The sequence below is a fragment of the Cricetulus griseus genome, chromosome 3 (genome assembly GCF_003668045.3).
Source record: "Cricetulus griseus strain 17A/GY chromosome 3, alternate assembly CriGri-PICRH-1.0, whole genome shotgun sequence".
In the NCBI taxonomy this organism is placed as follows: Eukaryota; Metazoa; Chordata; class Mammalia; order Rodentia; family Cricetidae; genus Cricetulus; species Cricetulus griseus.
In genome coordinates, this window is record NC_048596.1 from 123,982,371 (window position 1) to 124,010,165 (window position 27,795).

The window sequence follows — 27,795 nt, forward strand, 5'->3', positions numbered from 1 at the left end:
GCTTGTTACTCATTTGTGCCCTGTAGAGGCTATCCATGCAAGGGTGGGGACAGTGATGACCAAGAACACAGTCCGGTGACAGTCATCTTTACCTGCTCCACCTCTTGTCTTCATAGACAAATGCATGCCCGATCGACAGTCCCCAAGTGAAACAGATAGTTAGGACAACCTACCAACCCATCTCCTGGCTGGCAGAGCTGCACAGTGATCCCAGCGCACAGGGAGCTGAGGTGGAAGCGTCTGAGCTCAGACGACCAGCCAAAAAGAAAAGCAACAGCCTCAAAAAAGATGCTGCACTTGCCATCAGCTAAAGGCAGAATAAGAGGCACCCACGAGAGAATATTTAACAATAAAGTAGAGGGTTTTGGTGAATGGATTCTGTACTTGTGAGAGGTAACTTCATATTGATTGAACAGTTTTCAAACATTAACCATCTATGACCCTTTGAAGTAAAGGCTAAATATGTCTACTTATATGTAGTCATGGGGCTATTGAGAGTGCATCGTCTTTGGGTATGATGCCGGGCAGCTCTGGTTACAAGCGATAGAGGTGCTGAGAGGCACTGCTGAAGGTGACAGGATTGTCCCAAATGGCGAATGACTCCTGGAAACATGTTTCTTTTATTTTGGTTTTTGAAGACCCGGTTTCTCCGTGTATCCCTGGTTGTTGTGGAACTCCCAGGCTGGCCTTGAACTCAAGAGACCTACCGGTCTCTGTTGCCTCTGGAGTCCTAGGATTAAAGGCTTGTACCACTGCCACCCAGTTTGGAAACTTCAAAAATTATTTATTTTTTAACATAATTCTTTGTTGATTCTTTGGGAGTGTCACATCATGCACCCCAGTCCCACTCACCTCCCAGTCTTTCCATATCCACCCCTCACCCCTGCAGCATGCCCCCCCTCAAAAAGACCCCCACCAATTAATTAAAAACAAAACAAAACCTCCACCTCATTCCTCCATCTTTCCAACACCTCTTCATTCATCCTAGTGGCATTGGGTGCTGTGATATGTCACATAGTATACCCTTTTGTTCAATCAGCCCTACCCACAAAATGTTCTTTGCAATGAGTCATTGGTCTGGTTCAAGGCCTATGGCACACCCTAATCACTGGACCCTCACTGAAACTCCTTTAGGATATCCTGATATTGCCCTGAGTCATAGAGATCCTGCGGTTATTGTTTCTCAGGAACAGTCCCTTCAAGGACTCCAGCAGGTCACAGATGGGGCAGATATTAGGGTTGGCCAACCTAAGGCCCAGGATGTGGGTCTAGGTGGTGACTAAGCTGGTTGGTCTGGGCCACTGGGACCACTCACCCCTGCCCCTCAGGCAGAGCTAACTGTCCTAGGCCCATGTCACTGGGGCCAGCTCTGCCATGCCCATTGGTGAGGGGTGGGGCCAGCTCTCCCATGAGGGGCAGGACCAGCTATCCCAGGGCCAGTGAAGGATGGGACAGGACCAGCTCATCATGGCCCTCTGATTTTAGCATGCATGGTTCCTATGGCTCCCTATTGTAACATGGGCCATGAACACCATCACAGACCCCAGGTGCTTCGGGAACATGGACCCAGACATGGCCTTCAGCAGTAGCTCAGGCCTGGACGACACCATGGCCCCATGTGGCAGCACAGGCCACCCAGATCAGCATAACCCTGGTGCTGGCATGGTCCTCAGATACCAATGAGTTCACAAGTAGTGGTTCAGACCTTGGGCATCCATGTGGTTTTTGGTGTACCCTGGACCTAGGACATCAACACAGTTCTTAGCTGTGGTAGGACCACAGACCCAGACGTGGTCCCAGCAGCATCCCAGGCTTGGACGTCTCCATGGCCCCAAATGGCAGCACAGGCAAAACAGACCAGCATGGCCCTTAGGGCAAAGTGTCCATTGGACACCAACTTGGCCGTAGGTGGTGGACCAGACCCCTAACACCAGCATGGCCTTCCATAGTATTAGGAGCCACAGACCCTTGCTGTGGTAGGGCCACAGACCCAGACATGGGCCTCCACTGCAACTCCAGTCCCGATGTTACCATGGCACTTTGTGGTAGTGCAGGGCACTCAGGTATCTACCTGACTTGAGGTGACAGCCCAGACCCTGGTCATCTGCATAGCTCTCAGTGGTTCGTGAAGTCATGAAAATGTAAACCCTGGCTGTTGCAGGGACATGAACCCAGACATGGCCCCTGGCAGCAGCTCTGGCCTGATACCATTATCAGATGCATAGACCCTGGGCATTCCCTTGGCTTTGGTGGCAAAACAGGTCATAGACAACAACACAAACCCTGGCTGCGGTAGGACCATGGCCCCAAACATGGCCCTGGGCAGCAGCCCAGGCCTGGACATCGCTCTGGTTGGATAGGGGCTGTGGATACCTTCAGTCAGGATGGGCCCTGGGTGTCTTTTGCCCACCGAGCTGCTTGGCCTTTTATTTGTTTGCATGTATGAGATGTGGGATGTGTGTGGCGGTGAGAGGGAGACTTTCAGGAGCCAGTTCTCTCCTTCCTTGATGTGGATCCTGGGGATTGAACTCAGATGATCAGACTTGACAGGATGTTCATTGAGTCATAACCACCAGTCCCCTCTCTGAAGGCAAGGAGGTATAATGAGTTCGCCAAACCGAGATGAATGATAAATAGGTGTTTATTGGGGATGAACTTACAGATATCAATAAGCAACTGTCGTAGTGTTCCTGCTTGAAGGATGCTTTCTGAGACCCAAGAGGCTTCCATACCCCCCATTCCTCTACCTTAAATGGGTCAATCTGTCTGTACCTGTAGCCATGCCCAAAGGGTGTGGCCACTGTTACAGATTCACAGGCAAGATGTAGCTACATGTCTTTTTTTGCTTAAACAGTGTATTAGCCATCATCATCTATTATCATTGTAATTCAGATAGTAATTAACTGGCGCATGTCTCAAAGCAATGTCCAGAAGTGAAGAAACCACAAACTAGGCCCCCAGGAGGGGGGAATGGATAAATGTACATTGTTGGAGAGACAGGGTTTGGCTAGAAATATGAGGTACAGATGCCCATGGGCCACCCAATGGGACAAATCCAGCAAGTCATTGGCTAAATGGTCTAAGCTTTACAATCAGGGGGCTTGTCCAGGAATCCGGGTGGGGTGGGTGGGTGGGTAGGAATGACCAAAGAGTAGGGAGTTGACCCAAAGGATATAATCACCCCTCAGATATTAATTAAATAATAAATTATAAATAAAAATAAAGTTGAATAAGAAGAGAGGACAGAAAGTAATCCAAAATAGAATCCTTGGACCAGGCCATGTGTGAACATCATTCTCAGGTAAAATGTCAAGGAAGGACTCTGGAATAGAGCAGGGGAAAATGAAGACAGTATTTATTACCAGAAGGAGCTGATGTTATTACAGGTCCCCATGCTCTTTGGCTTTCTTTCTCCATTTGCTCTAACCCTCATGACCACACCGGTGAGGAGTCATTTATGTTCCCTAATTTACACTGGGGGCATAGTGGGGGAAGGACTACAGCAAAGACACCGGAAATAACCTGTCCAGCAGCACACTCGTGGGAGGGGGTCATCGTAGTCCACACTCCATTAGTTGCTTGTCTCATTTGCTTCACAGTGCCAGCATCCCTCAGAGTAGCTTGAAGGAGAATATCTTGGTTCACAGTCTCAGAGGATCAGTCTCTTGTCTCTGTGCCCTTGGCAGGAGCTGGTGGTAGAAGAGCCTGTACGTTCCTTGGTGGTCAGGAAACAGAGAAGGGGAATACCACCCCAGGGACATTGCTAACCTACGTTCTCTACCTAAGACCCAACTCCTAGAGTTTTTAGAGCCTCCCAGAATAGTGTTCACAGTTGAGGATCGGTCTTACAATGCCTGTGACTCTAAGTGGGGTACTTCATAGCCAAACCATGACAGAAACCAAGTAGTTCAGCTGCTGCTGTTGCATTTCAACCATTTGTTAATTAAATTGTTAAGTTAAAAGAGGTAAACATGAGTGCCTGGAATGGAGTGCGTGGGGAAAAGGCTGTGAAGCCCAGGGATTTACCTGACAGAGCTGAGTGGGCACTGTGACACTTGTCTGTTGTTGATTTTTTTGGTACTCTTTTGTCTCTTTACTCTTTGGGGGGCCCACCACTCAGCTCCCAAATAAATACACACATAGTCGTACTCTTACTTATGAATGCCCGGCATTAGCTTGGCTTGTTTCTGGCCAGCTTTTCTTAAACTATGCTGTCTATCTTTTGCATCTGGGCTTTTACCCTTTTGCCTTCTATTATATACTCTTTTCCCTTGTTACTGTAGCTGGCTCAGTGGCTGTGTGGCTGGCCCTTAGCATCCTCCTGTCCTCCCTCTTTTTCTCCTTTTACTTCTTCACTCTGCCTTCCAGCCCCCTCTGTTGTCTCTCCTGCCTAGCTATTGGCCATTCAGCTGTTTATTAGACCAATCGGGTGTTTTAGACAGGCAAAGTAACACAGCTTCACAGAGTTAAACGAACACCACATAAAAGAAGGCAACACATCTTTGCATCGTTAAACAAATATTCCACAGCAAAAACGGATGCAACACATCTTAAAATAATATTCCATAACACTTGCCCACATGAATGAGCTCTCCAAGTAGGTGGAAGGCCAAAGCAAGCTCCTAGCCTCCATCAGCCTTGGTGACCCCCTTTCTGTCCAATCATGAAGATGGATTATACTTCTCACAAATCACAACTTATTCCACAAAATACATCTCCCCGGACAAGTGAATAAATGGATGAACAAAGAAAGCATGTGTTCAATTTATTCCATGGATGAAATGAATGTAATATTAAAATGTGGGGCACAAAAGTTAGATTGTGCAGTGCACTGATGCTGAGGGTTCCTTGCTCTTCTCAGCAGCGTTGTCCTTCACGTGGAGCCACGAGTCCTACAGTCCTAGGAAGAATTTCCTGGTACCAAAGCAAGAGATAAGTTCCAACTGGGCTCCTTGGAATGAAGTCAAGCCTGGACTAATGGGTTGGAGAATGCCTTCCTGCCATGTCTCCTGAAGTTCTCCTTACAGAAAAGCTATGAAATCTGCTGTTTATCCTGAACTTGGAGGGATGTTAGGCTTTGCCAGTCTTCTCCAGGAGAGGAAGTATCAGGTGATGAGCAAAAAGCAAACAAAATAACAATCAGCAGTCCTATTGAGCCTGTGACTGAGAAGCAGATGGATCCAGGGAATCTCAGTCTCTCTCTCTCTCTCTCTCTCTCTCTCTCTCTCTCTCTCTCTCTCTCTCTCTGTTTTTCAAGACAGGGTTTCCCTCTGTAATAGCTATGGCTATCCTGGAATTTGCTTCATAGACCATTCTGGCCTCAAATTCAGACATCTACCTGCCTCCTGAGTGCTAGGATTAAAGGTGTATACCACCAATGCTGGTTTGTGCTCTCTCTCTCTCTCTCTCTCTCTCTCTCTCTCTCTCTCTCTCTCTCTCTCTCTCTCTGTGTGTGTGTGTGTGTTTTCTTTCAGCTTTTTTTTCTTGAGACGAGGTCTTATGTAGCTCAGGCTGAGCTCAAACTCAATATAGAGTTGAGGATGATCTTGAACTTGTGATCTCCCAAGAATGGAGATTATGGCTGGTTTACACGGTTCTGGGAAAGCACTCTACTAGCTTAGCTACCCTTCATCTCTTGGATGTTCATCTCTCTCCTAGAGGAGAGAGCCCAGGTAGTGCCTCAGTCCTTCTCAGGGCTTGGGATATGGGGGAAAGCTAGGTCTTCAGGACTCTTGACATTGGAGGCCACAGTCTCACAGCAGTACCCTAAGGCCTGGGAGGCTTTGCCAGAAGTCTCCACAGGTTTGAACAATAAGACCCTGTCAGGCAGGGAGCTGCCAGATCTGTTGTTTTGGAGTAGCAGCTTCAGAAAAGCCTTGAGGAGGTGACCAGAGCTGATAACATCTGAGTCTTGGTGGATGAGAGTCCCCATACAGGTCAAGAGGACTGAGGGTACATCCAAGCAGAGGGGCGCTTGTGGCGAAGCTATGGATGTTGTGAGCACTGGGGAGACACTCTCTAGCAGTACTTGCTAGCCACAGAATACAGTGAAGTCACCAAGGCAAAGTACTAAAAATTTAGAAGATGATTCAGTGGTATGGAGTACTTGCCTAGTATACTCCAAGCACCATCTCTAGGAACACATGAAATCAGAAAGGTCATTCTCATGCTGGGTGTATCCAGAAGGAACTGTGAGGATTATCACTACATTGGTGCGCTTGGCTGGTCCCTGGGGAAGGAGGACAGGGACATAATAGAAGTGAATGATGAGGCGAACAGAGCCTTTTATTCCTGGGGACGGAGGGGTCAGGAGACAGGCGGCTACTGGGAAAGACCCACACCAAGCAATGGCTTCCTCTTTTACCAAAAGCTAAGCGCCTAATGTCTGCTTTCACTACCACTACACTGCTACCTGAATGTTAGCACATAGTAGGTACACAGTATTTTGTGGATGAATGAATTTGGGGAGGAAGGAAGGATGGGCCAGTTGATAATGGCAGGAACAGAGTGAATCAATAGGAGGTTGAGAGGCAGCAGGCCATGCCTGTGATCTGATGAGGTGTTCTCTATGGCACGGAGTGAAAGTACATACAGATGGAGTGCTGCACCCATGTGGCTGCTCTTGGCCACTAAGTCCAAGTATTGGGCGAAAGCCTGGAGCTTTTGACGAACCACAAGACCCCTCGTCCTTTTCTGAGAGAATGTCTCCCACCTTTATTGTGGAGCAGCCTTATATACAAACTTACAAAAACCCCAGGTCAAAGGGTTCACGTCAGGATATTGATCCCAGTGGAGTGAGGTCAGGCAACAGGAGATAACTGTGGTTATGCTGGAAAACAACACTTAGAGACCCCATGGGGGCTGGGTCCCAACACACCCATAGCCACTCTACAGATGGAGTGGAGCACTGCACCCACAGCCATTCTGGCATAGTCGAGCTCAGGGAGGTCTCACAGGGCTTCTTGGAGGCATTTCTATATATCTTCTATATATTTCTACGTGTATTTCCAGTATATTTAGGCATGTGTATGAAACTAGAAACTTTTGAGATACGGTCAAAATTGAAAAGTACTATGAAGTACTCATCCCACCCCAGTTCTGGAAAACAGCATTCTCCAAGCACAGACAGCTGGGCAGGGGGACAGGGCTGCAGAGCTTACCCAGACCAGGGGACAAGCTCAGAGCTCATTCCTGCCAGAGCTTTCATTCTGGGCTTGGCAGTTGTTTGGGGTTTTTTGTGTCCTAGAGACATTTAACTCTGTACTTAATTTAAGTTTAATAGGCAGCTATTATGCTAAATAGAGACCAGCTGACCTGATTATTTAAGACAGAGTTATGGTCATTTAACAACTATGTGGTTTGACTGCTGCATCTCAATAAAGGCTTTCCAGTACCCTGCTATTATTACCATTTTGCATTTGGTAACTGTCTTTCCTTTGGTGCTGCCCTCTCTTTAACAACTGCCTGAGGGTCCAAGAGCTTCCTGCTTGACTTTCCTTCCATCCCCAGACCAGTTTCTTTGCCTGGGTCTGAGGTTCCATGAGCCCCTACAGTATGCTCAGAGCTCAGGAAATGAGCTAAGATGGCATATGGCCATGAAGGAGGCTGGCTTTGAGGGCAAGAGTGGGCTCATGGCTGCAGGCCAGCCACCTGTCAACAGAGGTTGGGAAATGTCTCCCAGTGGCAGCGTGGCTTGGCTGGGAAGCTCAGAGAGCACAGCTGGGCCCAGAAAGTGACTGAGGTACTCTGGATTCTTCTAGAAGAAAAAAATCTATGTGTAAGACAGACAGTCAGGAGGGAAAGTATAGAGGTACTCATTCAGGAAGACGTCTCTGATACAATAATGTTGATGTTATGATTCATGGTTTTCTGCATGTCTATAGCCTGTTTTAAATGGTTTGCAAATTGAACACAGGAATTTAGGAATTTGTATACCGTTACATGAAATCGTCATGATATCCAAACAAGAGATTAACAGTGCCAACTCACTGAATGGAGTAGATCAATCCAGACATGCCAGAAGTCATGTGTAGAAGCCACACCCTGTCATGTGTGGTAGGTCCATAAGCTGATCCAACAAGGACTAGAAGCGTAAAAGCCAGTCTATCAGCTTAGACACTTCCAGATCCATTGCTTTGACCCTTTGTGTCTCACCTTGTTTGCTTCCACCCCTGGTGCTTACTATGGTACAGTGAGCAGAGCCATAGTCACCGGTAAGCAGATTACAAGAGGGTAGAATGGTAGATGTTGCGTATATTTTATCACAATAAAAATATGAAACTCTTCCTCAAGCTGACTCCTTCTGGTCTCCAAGACCCAATTGGACCTCTTTTTGGTTGTTACAATTGAATAGCTGAACCTCTTCAGACAGATGGTTTCTGCAGAATGTGAGTCATATCTCCACAAAGCTATGTTTTATGAAGATTAGATAGATGATGTGATACATGGATGGGTAGAGAGAGAGATAGAGTGATGATAGGTCATTGACGTATATGCACTGATAACAGGTGATGCATACATACGTAGACTATAAACATATACGGGGAAATAGGGAATAGGAAAGAACTATCAGAAGAGCCATTTGAATGGGAACAGTAGGGGACCAAATGGGGGCTGTGAAGTAGCCAGGCCCAACAACAGCTGTGAGCTGTGAGCAGCAAGAACGGGAACTGATCTTAGGAGGGAACTTATTGGGAGGGTGGAGATTGGGAGGGTGGAGACAGGCAGACCTCTGGGCTCACTGGCTCACCTGCTTAACCTACGTGGTGAATTTCAGACACATGAGAGACCCTGTCTCAAAACTAAAGTGGATGGTACCCAAGGAATAACACTGTGCTTGTCCTCTAGTCTCTGCATGCACCCCACCCTCTACAAATTCAGATAAGTGGTGTGGCATGTTCTTGTGCGGCCATTTCAACAGATGATGGGCTCTTACCTCAAAGCTACCATGCCCCAAAGTTCCACATCTGCTAGAACCTCCCTGCAGAAACAGAGCATCCCCACATGACTCAGGAGGCAGCCCCATAGGAACCCCAAGTCTATCTGTTCAGCTCATGATTTTCCCCAAAGTGGCCTAGAAGTCCCACTGGTGCTTAAGAACCCCACAGGGCCCAAGCTGAGGCCTGAAACCTCAGTTCCTCCCTTCCTTTACTCCTCCAATGCAGCCCAGATTTTCTTAAATAAATTTCATTAAACCCAAAGGTCAAGAGCTCATTGGGATTTGAGTATATGGCAAACGTTTAGGAAGCCCAGCATTAAGGAGAATGTGGAGTGGATAGAGACTTAAATACCAGATAATTTTCATCTTATTTATCGGTATCAGATGTCTTCTTTTAGAGTCTATTTTACTTTTTTTTTTCATTTTAAAGTTTGACTTTGTGTAACCAACCACGGTAATGCCCTTACCATCATGAAAATGGATTAAGCTATCCAAAGTCAAAAACTGTTCAAAATATTAAATGGAAAATTCCAGAAATAAAGTGTGCACAAGCTTGAAGTTGCAAGCCGTTCTGGGTGAGGTGGTGAAGTCCTACCCCATCCATCTCAACCCTGCCCTGGAGGTGAGTCATCCCTCCATTTGGCGGATCTGTGGTATGTATGATATCTACTTGTCAGTCACTTGTGCAGAATTGTGGGCAGGGAAAATTTCTCAAGGTCCCACCCTGGCTAAGGAGCTACAGACAATCAATAGCTTCAGAGAGGAGAGTCTGTCTTCTCCAGGGATAAGCTTCCTTATCCAATCCCAAATGGCTTAGCCCTAAACACATGTACATTTGAGCAACTCTAAATGGAGTCTGTAGGGTGTGTGTATATGTGTGTGTGTGTGTGTGTGTGTGTGTGTGTGTGTGTGTGTGTGTGTGTGAAACAATAATAATTGAAGAAGTCATGAAGTTGAGGGGGAGGGGAGACACAGGAGGAGCTGGATGGGGGGAGGGAGAAGTAGAAATGGTGTAAATACAGTAATCACGTATAAAATTTTCCAAAAAACTAAAATTAAAGGTATTTAACTGTGGCACTCTGTGTTTGCATTGAAGTCACCCTTACTCTACTTAGTAACAGACTGGAAGCACAAGAGCAGTGATGCTGGCACTGTGACTCTATCCAGGAGAAGCTGTGAGTATTTCCCTGATTATCAGCCCATATCATCACAAGAAGGGTGGGTACAGGACAGTCGGGTCTTGAGGGGGTTGGGGGATGGCTCAGTGCATGGAGTGCCTGCAGCACAAGCAAAGAACTGGAGTTCAGATCCCCAGAACCCGTGTAAAAGCCAGGCAGGTGTGCTCACTGCCTGTAATCCCCACAGTGGGTTAGGGTGAGCTGGCTAGATAAAGTCACCAGGACTGGCAAGGTCTGGGTTCAGTGAGAGATGCCACCTCAGTCAATAAAGTGGAGTGTGAATAGGGAAGACATTCAATGTCAACTTCTGGCCTGTACGCACACACAAATGCACAGATGAAAAAATGCTTACACACCCCCACCATACAACCATGCATACAGACTTTTAGAGAGAGAACACAGACACATAACATTTCAAACAGTATGTTTTTGTAATCCTTTTGCTGGGTCTCTCTCTCTCTCTCCCTCTCTCTCTCTCTTCCTCCCTCCCTCCCTCCCACCCTCCCTCATTCCTTCCCTCCCTTCCTCTCTCCTCCCCCCGTTTTGAGACAGAGTTTCTATCTATAAAGCTCTGGCTGTCCTAGAACTATCTCTGTAGACCAGGAAGGCTTCACACTCACAGAGATCTGTCTGCCTCTGCCTCCTGGGATTAAAGGTGTGTGCCACCGCCACCCGGCTGCTGTTGATCTCTTACATGTCTAGTTTATAAATTAAATTTTATTTGTAGGAAAATATAGTGTGTATAAGATTTGTAACCTTGGCATCCCCAGAGATTCTTGAGAAAACATCCCAGGAATGAGGGAGTTCAGGCGTACACCTCTTGGCTTTCTCTGCTATGTCCTGGTGCATTTCCTTATAGTGAAACTCAGTTCTCAGGGAACTCCTTTAACTTGTAGCCTGACACATTTTAGTTGATACATGGGGGTAAATGAACATATCCATAGTTTGTCCTGTACTCACTTGTCCCTTTGACCTTCTTTTCCCTACTAGAGATTGCATTTTTTTCTACATGATCCTGAGATATAGCCTGTTCAGAAGCTTTGTGTGCATATCTAGAACAACTGCTCACCATCCTGCTAAGTGGTGTGCATAACGTGGACATTTTCACTGTTGCAGTGACAGCAGGTGATGAGGTGATACATTTAGTAGCCAAGAGTCAAAGATGTCAGCCTTCTCTATGCATAGACCCTTCCACAGTAACCAAGTGCACCATAACCTACATGACCTCCCTATGTGTTCATAGACAAAAACTTTCTGAATACTGTTGGAGTTGAAAACCTAGCTCTAAAAGTGGCAGAATACAAGATTAACTCAAAAAAATCTGTAGCCCTACTATATATGGATGACACACTGGTGGAGAAAGAAATCAGAGAAACATCACCCTTTACAATTGCCATAAACAACATAAAATACCTTGGGGTAACACTAACCAAAAAAGTGAAAGACCTGTACCGTAAGAATTTTGAGTCTCCAAAGAAAGAAATTAAAGAAGATACCAGAAAATGGAAAGATCTCCCATGCTCTTGGATAGGTAGGATCAACAGTAAAAATGGCAATCTTGCCAAAAGCAATCTACAGATTAAATGCAATCCCCATCAAAATGCCAACACAGTTCTTCACAGACCTTGAAAGAACAATTCTCAACTTTATATGGAGAAACAAAAGACCCAGGACAGCCAAAACAACCCTGTACAATAAAGGAACTTCTGGAGGCATCACCATCCCTAATTTCAAGCTCTATGACAGAGCTATAGCTCTGAAAACAGCTTGGTATTGGCATAAAAATAGACAGGTAGACCAATGGAATAGAGTTGAAAACCCTGATATTAACCCACACACCTACGAACACCTGATTTTTGACAAGCAATCCAAATTTATACGATGGAACAAAGAGAACATCTTCAACAAATGGTGCTGGCAAAATTGAATGTGGACATGTAGAAGACTACAGACAGACCCAAGCCTTTCGCCCTGCACAAAACTTAAGTCAAAATGGATCAAAGACCTCAACATAAACCCAGCCACACTAACCCTATTAGAAGACAAAGTGGGAAATACAATTGAATTAATTGGTACAGGAGACTGTTTCCTGAACATTATACCAGTAGCACAGACACTGAGATCAACAATTGATAAATGGGATCTCCTGAAAATGAGAAGCTTCTGTAAGGCAAAGGACAGAGTCAGCAAGACAAAACAGCAGCCCACAGATGGGAAAATATATTCACCAACTCCACATCTGACAGAGGGCTGATCTCCAAATTATACAAAGAACTCAAGAAGCTAGTCCCCCAAACACCAAACAATCCAATTAAAAAGTGGAGCACAGAACTAAATAGACAATTCTCAATAAAGGAATCTAAAATGGCTGAAAGACACATAAGAAAGTGTTCAACATCCTTAGCTATCAGGGAAATGCAAATCTGAGATACCATCCATTCTCCCTGTCAGAATGGCCAAAATCAAAAACACCAATGACAGTTTATGATGGAGAGGATGTGGAGAAAGGGGAACACTTCCCCACTGCTGGTGGGAGTGCCAACTTGTACAGCCACTTTGGAAATCAGTATGGCGACTCCTCAAGAAAATGGGAATGAGTCTATCACAAGATCCAGCAATTCCACTCCTAGGCATATAACCAAAAGAAGCACATTCATACAACAAGGACATCTGTTCAACGATGTTCATAGCAGCACTATTTGTAATAGCCAGAAACTGGAAGCAGCCTAGATGCCCCTCAACCGGAGAATGGATGGAGAAAATGTGGTACATTTACACAATGGAGTACTACTCAGCGGGAAAAAAAAAATGGACTCTTGAAATTTGCAGGATAATGGATGAAACTAGAAGAAACCATTCTGAGCGAGGTAACCCAATAAGAAAAGACAAACATGGTATGCACTCACTCATATGCAGATTTTAGACATAGAGTAAAGGATTATCAGCCTACAATCCACACTGCCAGAGAAGCTAGTAAACAAGGAGGACCCTAAGAGAGATATACATGGTCCCCTGGAGAAGGGGAAAGGGTCAAGATCCCCTGAGCAAATTGGGAGCATGGGAAGAGGGGGGGGGAGCTAGGAGAATGAGAAGGAGAGAAGAGGAGGGGTGAGGAGGACATGAGGGAGCAGAAAGGTTGAGTCAGGCGAAGAATAGAAGATAACAAGAATGGAGATACCATAACAGAGGGAAACATTTTAGGTTTACAGAGACATCAGGAATTAGGGAAATGTCTGGAGATCTACAAAGATCACACCAGCTAACAATCTAAGCAACAGAGGAAAGGCTACCTTAAATGCCCTCCCCTGACAATGAGATTGATGACTGACTTATATGCTACCCGATAGCCCTCATCCAGCAGCTGGTGGAAGTAGAAGCAGACACCCACAACTAACCACTGAACTGAACTGGAATCCAGATGCAGAGAAGGATGAGTGAAGAGCAAAGGGGTCTAGACCAGGCTGGCGAAACCCACAGAAACAGCTGACCTGAACATCAGAGAACTCTTGCTTCCCAGACTGATAGCTGGGATAACAGCATGGGACTGATTCAGACCCCAGGAACATGGGTTTCAGTGAGGAAACCTCAGAAATCTACAGGTCCTGCTGTAGTAGTTCAGTACTTATCGCTAGCATAGGTGTGGACTTTGGGAGCCCATTCCACATAGAGGAATACTCCCTGAGCCAAGACATGGGGTGGTGGTGGTGTGGGCCTAGGCCCTATACCAAAGGATACGATAGACTCTGATGACATCCTATGGAAGGCCTCACCATTCAGAGGGAGCAGAAAGGATATGTGATAGGTAGGGTTTTAGTTGGGGGTGGTGGTGGTAGGGGAGGACGGGAGGGAGAAGGGAACTGGGATTGTCATGTAAAACAATCTTGTTTCTAATTCAAATTTTAAAAAATCTGGGAAAAAGAAAACCTAGCTCTAATCAAGTTATTGTTTTATGTAGATTTCATTTTCCAAGAATGCAACTGCCATGAGGAATGGTCCTTTGTTGATTTAAAAGTCCTGGGGTTTGGTGAGATGGTTCAGCATGTCACCAAGTAAAGGAACTTGCTGCCAAGCCTAAGGACCCACAGAGTTGTAGGAGAGAACCAACTCCAGAAAGTTGTGCTCTGACATCCACACATGTCACGGCATGCATCTAAAACATACATAAAAATAAATAAATTGATTAAAAAACTTCTGCAGGACCACTCACCATTTGGGACAATCCTGTCAGCTTCAGCAATGCCTCTCAGCCCCTCAGTTGCTTATTAACATAGCTGCCCAGCTTTGTGGCTGAAATCATTGCACTCTGAATAGTTCCATGACTATGTACAAGTAGACACAGTTAGCCCTTATTTCAAAGGGTCATATATGGTTAAAGTTCCCAAACTGTTTAGTGGATATTAAATTACCTCTCATCCCTGTAAAATTTGTTCATCAAAACCCGTCTGCTTTATTGTTACCACCTAAGATATGTCCCTGGACTCACGGGGTGTAAGTTTAGAAGAGGACTGACTTCCTTCTGCAGGTTGTCCTCTGACGGCCACATCGGCTCCTCCACAGGTATGCACATGTACGCATACACAGATGCAGAATTAATAAATGTGAGTGTAATAAAGAAAAAGGAAACAAGATGGCGAAACCCTTGTGTTTAAAATTGTCCCTTTGTGTGTAGCTGAGTGAAGTGGATGCCCTTTCTAGTGGCCTCCTGCCTTGTTTTGATTCTCTCTGCCCCACCCTGTGGGCCAGGTGTTAATAGCCTCTAGTATTGAACCCCTACCCCCAAGTGAGATAAGCACATAGGCAGGGAACTCATACTGTTTTTCAAATATCACTGCCTTCCTGCCCAAAGCAGACCTTCAAAATAGCTCAGTTTAATCCATGAGCAGAAAGAACTGCTGTTCAAAAGCAAGACTGATGCAGAGTGGAGCTGATAAATAACCCGTGGCTAGCAGTGCACTTTGTCAGCATAGCTTGTTGTATATCCAGGGAGTGTCCCAGGAGTTCAATGAAAAGATGCTGGTTTTCCTTTTCCTTTCCTTTCCTTTCCTTTCCTTTCCTTTCCTTTCCTTTCCTTTCCTTTCCTTTCCTTTCCTTTCCTTTCCTTTCCTTTCCTTTCCCCTTCCCCTTGCCCTTCCCCTTCCCCTTCCCCTTCCCCTCTTTCCCTCCCTCACCCATCCTTCCTTCCTTCCTTCCTTCCTTCCTTCCTTCCTTCCTTCCTTCTTTCAAGACAGGGTTTCTCTGTGTAGTCCTGGCTATCCTAGAACTTGCTTTATAGAACTTGCTCTGGTTTCGAACTCAGAGGTCCACCTGCCTCTGCCTCCTGAGTGCTAGGGATTTGAAGGTGTGTGCCACCACTGCCCAGCTTAGACACTGGTTTTTGTTTTAGCATTCCTTGACCAAACCCTGCTTTCTCCGTGAATCTATTTATTCACCTTATGAAAGAATCACTGGACTAGACCAGAAAACTCATGCAAAATATTTTGAAAGTCTGCGGGAACATAATTTTTTTAAACAGTTGGTACACATTTAACTATTTTGTTTTTTTTTTAAATTTCATACTATATATAATATATTGCGATAACTCTTCTTCTCCTTTTTATGCTCCTCCCCTCCCTATCAACTCCTCCCCCATTCTTACCATCCCCTTTCCCAGATCCTTGACTTTTGTGTGTTTTTGTGATCTATTCAGTTGAATCAGGCCCCTCCATGTGAACATGTGACTGGAACTATCCATTGGAGTCCGGTGGGGTCACCACAGGGGTAGACAACCAAAGGCAATATTCCTTCCTCTCTGAATCTGTCAGTAGCAAATCTGTTAGCAGTGAGGAATATTTTTGAAGGTCAGAGGATAAGATGGGGCGCCAACAGATTTCAGTGGGAGGGGGATCAGAGAGTTGTTGAATCTCCTAGTGCACAAGGCATCCTGGACCAGTGTTTTTCTCCTCGTTTTTCAAGTGTGTTAAATAAAAGAGCTAGTTCCAGGACAGCCTCCAAAGCCACAGAGAAACCCTGTCTCAAAAAACTAAAAACCAAAACCAAACAAACAAACAAAAAAAAACAAAAAAAAATTGTTTCTACCTATCTGGGCCCGTGTTACCTTCTTGGTTACTGTAACCAAATGCCTCAGGGAAACAGTTAAAAGGAATCAGGTTTTCTTCTGCTTCCTGGCTCCTGCTTAAATGGGTTTCACTTCATGGTTGGCTGGATTCATTGCTTTTAGAGCCATGGTAAGGCAGAAGCATCATGGAGGACACTCACAGCAGAAGGCTGTTTACATGATGGTAGACAGGATGCAGAGAGGCAGGCAGGAGCTAGGGCAGGAGTTAGGGCAGGATCTAGTCCACAAGGCTATAGTTGAATGACTGACCTACATTCTCCAGCTGGTACCACCCCCTAACAGTTGAGCATCTCCCACAATCACATCACCACCTGGGGTCTGAGCAGCTCACATATGAGGCTGTGGAGGAAAGTTTCACATTCAAACTGTAACAGGGTATCAGACACTATTTATTTTAATATATAAATCATCGACTTTATCAGCACTGATGTTTTTTCTAGGAATGTAGGTACTACACAAATGGAAGAAGCATTTCCATGTGCTGTAACTTTTCGAGTTGTTATGCCCTTTGACAAGTCACATGATGGATGACAATGCCATTCCTGGGGTTTGAGACACCAAGATGCTAGTCTCTTATTCTGCACCTGTAGGCACTGAGTTCTTTCGACTCTACACCTATCATTATTATGCTCAAATGTCAACCAGCCAGGGTAACTGTGGTCATACAAGCAGGTGCATGCACCTGGTTCACTCGCTGTGTTTCCTAGGTGGATTTGTTCAGAAGCATTAACATATTGGAAATTTGTCTTCTTTTCCTGCCAATGACCTCATTTCTCATTTCCATCATAGAGCACTATATTTATTTAAAGATGCTGACTTGGGTTGTAGGCCTGTAGTTTGATTTCAGAATAGCCAAGGGGCTGTTTTTGATGAAGTATTTCCTATACAAATGGGCTACTGGATCTCATAGGACTAAAAAACTTTGGATTGAGTAATTCCCAGCACTTATATTTTAGGAAGGTGAAATAACATCTAACAGGCGTCCAGAACATCTAGCAAGAAAACAAATAGCACACTACCTGGAGAAGTTTCCCTACATCCTTGTAATAAGCTATCCTCACCTCCATCCCCTCCAGATATGTTACTTATCTCTCTAGGTCTTCATCCCCTCCCTCAACTTGGGCCCACCCTTGAAATCTCCCTTGGCAACTCTTGCTAGGAAGATGATGCCTCTTGAGTTGACATACTGTACCCTCTATAGGCCCATAGGCAATGGCACTATTAGATGTGGCCTTGTTGGAATAGTGTGGCTTCATTGGAGGAAATGTGTCACTGTGGAGGTGGGCTTTGAGGTCTCATATACTCAACCTAGGCCTAGTGGGCAGTCCTTTACTGCTGCATGAGGATCAAGATGCAGACCCCTCAGCTCCTTGTCCAGAACCACATCTACCTGCAAAGCACCCACCTTGATAATAATGGACTAAACCTCTGAATGTAAACCTCTCAATTAAATGTATTCCTTTATGAGAATTGCCTTAGTCATGGTGTCTCTTCACAGCAATATAAACCCCAACTAAGATTCCTTACAAAGGCTTGAGGCCACAGGCAACCGTCTGTTTTCTCCCAGATGCTGATGAGAGAATTTTGCCCAGGAAAGTGATGGAGAAATAAGCAAACAACAATAGCAAGACTGACCCATAGGATGTCAAAGACGTAATGTAAGATGCAGTGGTTATGGTTTTTTTTTTTTTTTTTTTTTTTGGTCATTGTTACTGTCTTCCATTCTGGGAGATATAGGAGACTGCCGTCACTACCCCAGACTCTTGCAATAGACCATCCATGGTACTTTTTTGTTACAAGAGTGATGGAGACACTGTAAAATCTGCTGATTTGGCCCTTGTTGGCAAGTCTGTTCTAGGAAGCTAGACTGGGTCTTCCCGGCAGAACAGTTCGCTGGTCACAGCTTCTAGTTTGGCTGATTCATTCTTTTGATGTAGCCACATAGCAGTGATAATTACAACAGTGATAATGATGGCTGTCCTTTGTTGGGGGATGCTTTCTCTGTCCCTAGCATTGTCTTAAATGCTTACAGGAATAACACCCTTTAATCTTTCAGGAGCCCTGGGAGGGTCATATCACAAACTTTTCTCTATTGTACTACTAAAGAAACTGAGTGCTTAGAGATTAAGTGGCCTGTCCAGCTGCACCCAGCAAAAAAGCAGCAGGTAGGATCTGACTTCAAGTCTGGTGGGTCTCCAGGCTGGTCCAGGAATCTCAGGGCTGGTGCTGGCCCTCTCTTGTCTGTCTTCTCATCAGATCCTAGGCCATGTTCACAGCTTCACTTGCTTTTGATTAGAATAGATATAGGAAATGGTGCAGGCAGACTTCTTTGTTCACTTGTTGAGACCCAAACCTTTTCACTGGGAGCCAGTGAAGACCGTAATCCTTTTCTGGAAGCTGGGGGTGTGTCTTTGCAGAGAGCCAAGTGCCCACTGAAGGCCAGTCTTGGAAGCATGCTGTCTTCTTCTTCTTTTTTTCTTCCTCTTCAGGACAAGGTTTCTCTGTGTTACAGTTTGGGTGTCCTGGAACTTACTTTGTGGACCAGGCTGGCCTTGAACTCATGAAGCATGCACCACCACCACCACCACCCAGCCGCATGCTGTCTTTTTGAGGGACTGTGCTAAAGAGTGGCAGCATTAGGAAGAGAACCACTAAGCTAGAGAAAAAGAAAAGACTGGATGTATTCACTCAGCACACTCCTGGGCCCTGGGTGTGGCTTGGGCTGGATTTGCTGAAGAGTTAAATATCACACCAGTGTCCTATATGACTTAGGTGGAAGAGACTGCAGTGAGTAATGGTAACTCTGGAAGTCCCCTGAGGAGAAATGTCTCTGAAAGGCAGAGTCATGTTGTCACTGATAGGTATGGTTTTTCTGAAGGGCAATAAAATTGTGGAAAGTATTAGAATTAGCAAGCCTATTCAACCCCTACTGCTTCCAACAGAACCATGGTAACCATCTCTTCCACTGTCCCTCCCACCAGCAGCTGCTCTATTTACATCACTATATCCAACAGCCATCACCACCTCTAACACCACCATTAATATTACTGCCATTGTTGCTGTCTCCACAGTCACCACTGTTACATCTTCATGTTTACTAACACCACCCCCTTCATCATTGTCATTTTTATCTCTGTCACCACCACCACCAGCACCAACCACCGTGACCATCATCACTGTTCACAGCATTACCCCCCTCCCCACCATCATTTCCTTTATCCTTACCATTATCCCTTCACGTCTGCCACTGTCATTGTCATCTATGGACAGTAAGGTTAAATCTTTCTGCCAAGCCGCCCCAGCCCAGCTGCCACGTGGGTGTCCAAAATAACACACAGAGTCTTATATTAGGTACAATGCTGCTGGCCAATGACTAGGATTTCTTAATCTATATATTTTATAAAGACTTATCTTATCGAGGATGTTGGTGGAATGCATCCTGTCTTCCTGGGATCACATGGCGGCTCCAGAGAAGAGAGAAGGAGGAAAAGTGAGATTTCCTGCTTGTCCCTGCTTATATTCTGAGTCTGCCTGCTATGTCACTTCCTGCCTGGATCACAAGACTTCTCTTTACTACATTTCCCAGAATCCTCCTCGACTCCTAGTTCCACCTATCTTGCTTTCCTATTGGTCAACAACAACCAATAAGATAAACATATACAGAAGGACCTCCCCCACCAATGGACTATCACCACTACCACTACTGTTTTCATTGATACCATTCATTACCTCTACTAAACAATCATCACCACCACCACCCCTGTTTTGCCATTACCATTTACTGGGCAGTTTTGTTGCAGTCCTATTTTACAATGGAGGGAACTGAGTCTAGTGGTTTGTTCAAGTTTATACAGTATTGAGCTGGAGAGTTGAGACTTCGTCCCAGGTCTGTATGAGTGAGGTGGCTCAAAAGGCTGCATTGTTGGGTATAGAATACGTGCTGGGTCTCTAGTTTATGTGTAGCCAGGCGCCTCTTTGTTTGGCTTTGAGAGGCTCCTTGTGGGCTGTGACCAGGACTGACAATCTGCTTCCCTTTCTTTTTTTGACTTTCTTTCACACATTCTGGATTGTATGTCTTTTCTGGTCAGAACAAATAAAAATGTTTTATGTCCCTCCTCCCTTTTTCTGGGCTTTGGATGTAAGTGTTTGCACACAGTTCTGGAAGCAGATGGAGCCCGATAGAAACTCATGTGATAATTCAAACTCAGAAGCTTGGTGAAAACACTCACATGCACAGATATCTCTGAGAACCTAAAAAACTGAAAGACATCTAGACAGAGAAAGAGAAAGAGACAGAGATACACATACACACTGATGTGAACCTTTGCGTTTCAAAATCCAGATATGCCAGGATCCCTGGCTTTTTACTAACTGCATCTTTTCTTTTTTTTAAATTTAAATTAGAAACAATCTTATTTTACATATCAATCCCAATTCCTTCTCACTCCCATCCTCCTAACTGCATGTTTTCTAATTTATGCAAGCCAAGGTGATTGGAGGATGCTTTCTCCTGGTCTACCGGCTGAAAGGATGTAACTCCTTCCTTAAAGAGTTCATGGCTCGACACCAGAGTCAGATGTGTCTACAGGAAATAATACCACATTACCTGATGCCCCAGATGAACTGTGGCTGTATCTTGGCTCAGCTGGTGAGCATGCCTTCAGACTGTTGCTTCTAATGACAATTCCCCTGCATTAAACAAGCTCAAAGCTCTCTGCTGGAATCATCAACAGTTAAATTGAATTGGGGCTTGATTAGGGTTCTGACCCATAATAAAGCCCCTGGAAATCAAGTTTATATTCCTGTGTTTGGCCCAAGGGGAACCGGTGGACTTGGTTGCATGATACTGTGGATGTATATGATTTAGGATCTGTGAGAACACAGGCAGGGAGACTTCAATATCAGTATCTACTCCAGGAGGAATGGTGGGGAGGGGAATTTCCTTAAGAGCTGCCTTTCACCTCCTGTTTGTACCTTTGCACATTGAGGAGGTTGGTGGTAGAACTTCGTGAACTTGGGCCTGGGTCTACTTTTACAGTCATCTCCATCTCCATGACTTTCCTTGGAGCCACCTTGGTAAGTGGGAACACTGGTAGCCTTCTTGCTTAGCTTTCCGGGATGATTGACAGAAAGGAAGGACTATGTCTTAGTTTGGTTTAAATAGCTGTGGAGAGACACCACGACTACAGCAACTCTTATAAAGGAAGCACCTAATTGGGGTTGCCCGCTTACAGTTTCAGAGGTTCAGTCTATTGTCATCATGGTGGGCGTCATAGCGTTGTGCTGGCAGACATGGTACTGGCTACATCTTGGCTTTCAGGGAACAGAAAGCCAACTGATCGTGACACTGAGCAAAGCTTAAGCAAAAGACCTCAAAGTCTGCCCCCACAGTGACACACTTCCTCTTGCAGGGTCATACCCACTTCAACTAAGCCACACCTCCTGATAGTGCCACTCCCTGTGAGATTATGGGGGCCAATTACATTCAAACTGTCACAGGCTGATAGTCACAGAAATCCTTCTCAGGGAATAAAGCAGCTTCTTTGGTCATTATCAGTGTTGCTTTTGGAGGCTGGTGTTGGGGAGGATGAGGTCAGGGTGAAAGAGAGAGTATTTGAGGTGTGGGATGCAGATGTGACCCCCATCTTGGTCATATGTCAGACACAAAGTGTCCTCCTCTTGCTGACCTTGAAGGGAGTTAACTCTATTTTCCTCAAGAGTAAGAACAGATGCTAGCTTTCTGGACCTGCATCTTACTGCCACAGAAAGTTCCCAAAGTCTGGGGAAAAACTTTAGTTTTCACTTAAAAAGTGAATGTGTTGATATTTCTTCTTAAAAGTAAGAGTTCATCTTCTTTTTCAACATGAAATATGGAAGCATTTTGTTATGAATTAGAAAGACAGAAATTCAGGTGTTGATATGGAAACACATTGGCTTCCCTGCCCTTTCCTGGTTTGCTGTTCTCGATTCAGGGGTCATTCTGGGAGTAGCAGGGGTGACTACCAGAGTCCCTTGTGCTCTTCCTTGTGGCAACAGAATGACTTGCTGGCTCAGGTCCTGTGATGGAATTGGAAGACGTTGGCATCATGGGTGGTTCACTAGGTCCAGACCTCTTCTCAAGCTCTACCAATTTATCCCCACAATAACCACAGTAGGGAGGGGTCTTTCTCTGTCTTCTCTACCCTCATGTAGTATAGCCTATCACCTAAACTCCTTTTTCCTCAAAAGGAGATTCAGTAGGGGGTCATTAAGAAACCACAGTGTGGGATTTGAACCTGCGTCTTTGGAGTTCAAAACTGCTATATTGTGTTGCTGTCCTGGGCTAGGCAAAGCAGGAGTCCTCAGGCAGCAGAGGTAGTTAACACAGCTGGGAGAGAGAGAGAGAGAGAGAGAGAGAGAGAGAGAGAGAGAGAGAGAGAGAGAGAGAGAGAGAGAGACAGGCTCCTTTCCCTCTGACCTCTCTGACCTCTCTCCTAAGCCCAGCAGAGCAGGAACACCACAGGCATCTGCCTTTGATTGGAGCCTGCAGGGCCAGCAGAGACAGGACACATACCTGTGGTCCAGAGCCTCCCTCCTACCCTGAGAAATGCCATTTACAGATGGAGAAGAGGAGAAAATATGAGAAGACAGGAAGCTGCAAATTCAACAGATGCACAGTAGCATCCTGGGAGGTAGGGTCACAGCCCACTGAGAGCAAACAGCCCGAGCCACAGGTTGGAGTGTAAACATGGAGGCATTGAAGCCTGGTTTGCTTAGAGAGACCACAGGGCTGGGCTGAGGAGGGAGAGGTTTGCCTGGTGTGCAGTGGCCCATGAGGGAGCCCCCTCTGGGAGAACAGGCTTCTGAGCTGAAAAGAAAACATGAGTATGTCTTTCAGAGCTGGCCTGGGGACATCATTGCCTTCTGGCTTGGCTTCCCACTGGGCCAAACACAAAGCCCTAGGGACAGGGGCAGGAGATCCAGAGAAGAAATTGAAGGAATCTGAGAATGAATTCAGACAATGGGAGACCTGGGCTAGCCACCCCTTTCCTCTTTGTCTTCTGTAGTTAAAATGGATGTTATTGCACTGTTTCGTGGCTGGGAAGGAGGCTTCCTAGGGTTCCGTCCAGGGTGGGGACTGGCTAACTGACCCTCAGGCAAAAGGAGTAAAACTGAGGGTTTTAGTGTAATCCCTGATACAAGTGTGACCAGTTTCTTTATGAGGAGATTAGCATAGACAGACACTCACAGGCAGAAGCCAGTCATTTGAATGCACAGGGAAGAAGTCTTTGAGAGAGCAAACCATGAATATCTTGACCTAGGTCTCCTAGCCTTCAGAATTGTAAGAACAATACACATCTTTTGCTCAAGCCACCCTTTCTGTGGTCCAACAAACTAAGACAGTACTACAGTATGACCCTAGATCTGTCTAGACAGAAGGGTCCAGTCAGCGCCTGGTGCTGTGACTATGGGGGCCCCAGAGTGGCTGGACCATGTGAGGAAAGATAAACCATCAACTGGGACAGTCAAGAAAGGCCTCAGGGAGGTGGGGCTGACTCAACTTTCATGACCTGATCTCTAAAATGGGGAAACAGAGCTGTCTGTCAGGAGCAGAATGAGGGAATTCTCTTACAGTGTCAGGCAAAGCCATCTGGTTCTCCCATGGCAGCATCTCTCTGCTCCATAGCACCAGAGCCACTGGTGAAAACTGCACATCCTCAACGGAAGTCTTGGCAGCTTCAATACAAGCGCCGCAGCGCTGGACCAGATCTTTAAGGTTCTGCTAGATTCTGTGGTAGGCGATAGATAGGAGGGCCAGGGGACTGCCTACTGCAGCCTTGGTTTTCCTACTTGTCTCTTGATTGATTGTTAGTTCCTTCCTTCATTCCACAGTCACATCTGTGCACTGGAGCTGGGGCAGGCTGTGGTGTCTCCAAACATACCCAGCTTCTACTTAGCATGGTGTTCGATTTTCTCCTCTTTGCACAGGGCTTTGTCTGTTCCCTTAGAGGTGCCCTGGCTCTTCCAGGTTTCTTCTAACAGTCCTTGTGCAGCAGCTGAGCAGACTGCATTTCATTGGGAATGCTATTGAGGAAGATATTAGTGAGGACACAGTGAGAGGAGGCTTCAAGAAACAAACCTGGAAGGGCTGTCGTCAACATCACCCAGATTTAATTCTGCTGTCTGCCTTAGTTTCCTCTTCTGTAGAATGTAAGCCATCATTGTATTCACCTCATGAGCCCACTGAAGGATAAAATGAGTTAGGGCATATTATACAGTCTGACTGGTACCCAGCCTAAATCAAAAGGGTTAGTAAGCACACACCCGCTTTTCTTTTGCCTATGGAGAAGGAAAGACTATTCTCCAGCCTCTAGGAGGCCCAGAGTGCAGCAAGATGTACTACAGTTAACAGCATATATGACCTGCATAGTTTTGTTTATTTCTAGTCTCTTTTGGTAACCTGGAGAGCAGTTAGACACTGGTGTGCTACAAATGCCTGCTTCAGTGCCACTTACCTGCAAGGAACATCACCTGCTGGGAACATTTGGTCAGGCCTAGAGAGGCTTTCAGTTGTCACAGCTGGCAAATGTTGGGGATGCTAGTGGCATCTAGAGAATTGTGCTGAGGATGTGTAAGCATCCTACAGGGCACAGCATAGTTCCCAAGAAAGAGTTATTCAACCTCAGATATCGAAAACACTGCTGCCCTGTGACCTCAACAGCAGGCAATCTTTACGGTGGAAAAAACGTGGCTGAGGGCCAGAGGAAGAGGGTTTGTTTTCTGAGTCATCAGGGCTCTGCTAGGAGGGCAGTGCCTATGTTTGCAAGCATATGGATTCCTAAGACCTCCTTAGGAAAGCTGTCATGAAGGATCAGAGACGACGTACAAATTGGTAACTGGCAAGCATTAGCCTTCCACTCCTGTCCTCCATGGACAGCTGTCTTTCACTCTCTGTCAGCCTTTAGCACAAGCAGGGAGACTCTTGGTGTGTTTAACTTCCCACCACTAGTCTCATTTTAATCATTTAATTATTTACTCATCTTTGTGGTGCTCTGATGAAGTCTTTCTGTTGTGGAACTAGATTGAGAGTCTCCCAGAGCCCAGGAATGGAAGGATTCTTACACAAACCCCATCCCACCCAGCGTTGCCAGAGTACACATGCTGGCGTGCCCTGGAAAGCGGTGAGTTAGTTCATCCAGTTGACACCTGGGAGACCTGCCTGTCCCTCAGACTCTCATTTGCTTCCTTTACACAAATGTCCCCCTTATGGTTAGATAAATTCTCTGTCTCTCCGTTTCCACAAGGAGTAATCATCAATGATAAGTAGTAAAGAAACAGAAATTTAGAAAAAGAAGTCAAGAAGCAAGTGATAAACAAATAGCACACATAGCCTATGGTTAAAAATAAAACAAAATGAAAGGAAGCCTCAATGGAGACTTTTGGTAAGAAAGAGGAGAAAGTAGAGAATTGTGTAGTAACTTGAAGGGCAACCTTGGGTACTAAAAGACAGCCTTTTAGTACCTCAGAGAAGGGAGGTGATATGAAGGGGTAGGGAGGGGCTTAGTCATGTGACTCCAAGTAGCTCAAGGTTTGTCTTTTGTCTCATGACTGACCTGTCTTCCAAATCTGTAGCTTGAGCCATGAGGGTCTGTCTAACCCCCTTGGTGGGAAGCAGCCAAAGAGGGCAGCCACCAAACCTGGGCTGTAGAACTAGAGGGACATTGATGTAATGATAGTGTCGTTACTTACTTTGTTGAACTACCAGAGGCAAATGACCTGCCTTTTCTAGACTCCAGTGTTGCAAAGGTGATGTAAGATGGATGGTACTAATAATCCCACTTCATAGGAGTATATTTTAGAGGGCTATATAATAAACAGTGAACACAGGACTGGGTGCATCCTGTATGTGGCTGATGCTGAGGATGAGGTTGGTAGCATTGATGACATGATTGTGTACTCCTACATTTCTGCTTTGCTTATTTTTTTTCTGGCTATTTATATGTATATACATGACAATGTCTGAGAAGTCAAAGAACATATTTATTTTTATTTTTGGTTTTTCGAGACAGGGTTTCTCTGTGGCTTTGGAGGCTGTCCTGGAACTAGCTCTAGTAGGCCAGGCTGGTCTCGAACTCACAGAGATCCACCTGCCTCTGCCTCCTGAGTGCTGGGATCAAAGGTGTGCGCCACTAACACCTGCATGAGAACATATTTGTTTATATGCATATGCATGCACATACACATACATAAGTACATCTGTGTATGCTTTTTAGCTTTTCTCAGCCAGTCAGTTGTGTCTTGGAGCTAATCACTTTCCAACTCTTAATTGTCTTGATGACATCATATTGGGGCTTGGCCATGGTGGGGATATGTTGTAGCATGGAAATTGGCAAGCCTGTGTGCATCAAGAGATTCCCCCCCACCCCAGACAGCCAATATACCAGGGCCGTTGCTTCTAAGTACCTTGCATTTCCAATTAGACTGTGAATTTCTTTAGCACTCAGGATGTGCCACAGACAGCCTTTGATCCCCACGGGGCCTCACACGTGTCTTTTGTACAGTAGGCTTCAAAGGATGGCTAAGTCAATAGGACAGAGGGTGAGTGGATGAAAGCACCCAAGGAGATAGCAGAAGTGGGTTCAGGAAAAGGCAAAGGAGTCGCTTCAGAAAAGCTGGCCAGTGAGCAGGGAGTGAAAGATCAAGGAGGGGGATGGTTTGGATGGGTCAAAGGGTTTGGTGACGAACAAGAAAGGGTTTATCAACCAAAGTCCAGAAAGAGAGTGAAACTCGGGGTGAGAAAGGATTCCATAGGACTTCAGATCACTGCAGGTAGTGTTTCTTGAATTCTGTTCTTTTCAGATGCGGACATTAAACAAAAGCTGAGGCAACTAAATAGTTGGTCAAATGGAATCAAGATAGGCAAAATAAACCAGCTGTATCTATCTCAGGGACTACTTCCAGGTCATAAAATTCAGAAAGTTTGAATATAATCTACCGCCATAGTCTCATGGAGAGTGGCACTGTTAGGAGGTGTGGCTTTGTTGGAGGAAGTGTGTCACCGTGGGGGCGGGCTTTGAGGTTTCCTCTCCAGTGCCATGTCTGTTTGCATGCCACCGTGTTCCACACCATGATGACAGTCTACTGAACATCTGAAATTGCAAGCAAGCACCTCAATTAAATGTTTTCTTCATAAGAATTGCCTCGGTCATGGTGTCTCTTCATAGCAATAGAAACCCTAACTGACAGTGCCAATGATGAGCATTTGGAACAATGATAAACCTGGAAAACTGGCAGTGTTCTTTATAACATGGCTAGATGAAGAATGCTAGAAGTAGTACATATGATTTCATTTTTGCATAAATACATACACATACACACACACACACACACACACACACATATGTCTGGAAAGGTGCACATTAAAATACTAATGTAGTTTATTTTTGGACATTTCTCTATACTTTGCTAGAAAATTTGGATGATTTTTCTACCCTTTTTGCTTAAAGGTAATGGCCAACTTTTTCTATTATAGTACTTTTCTTTAATTAAAAATTAATTGTACCAATTAAAATGTTTAGAATTTT

The 27,795-nt window shown here is 45.4% G+C and overlaps 1 protein-coding gene across 1 annotated transcript in view; it reads left to right on the forward strand.

Moving 5' to 3' along the window:
* Positions 1 to 1,524: 1,524 nt before the first annotated feature.
* LOC113834902 (thymosin beta-10-like) overlaps positions 1,525 to 27,795 on the forward strand; it is a 32,828-nt gene continuing 6,557 nt past the window's right edge. The window contains exon 1 of the mRNA XM_035441648.1: positions 1,525 to 1,665. Coding sequence (XP_035297539.1) covers positions 1,525 to 1,665 — 141 coding nt within the window. The remainder of the gene's footprint in view (positions 1,666 to 27,795) is intronic.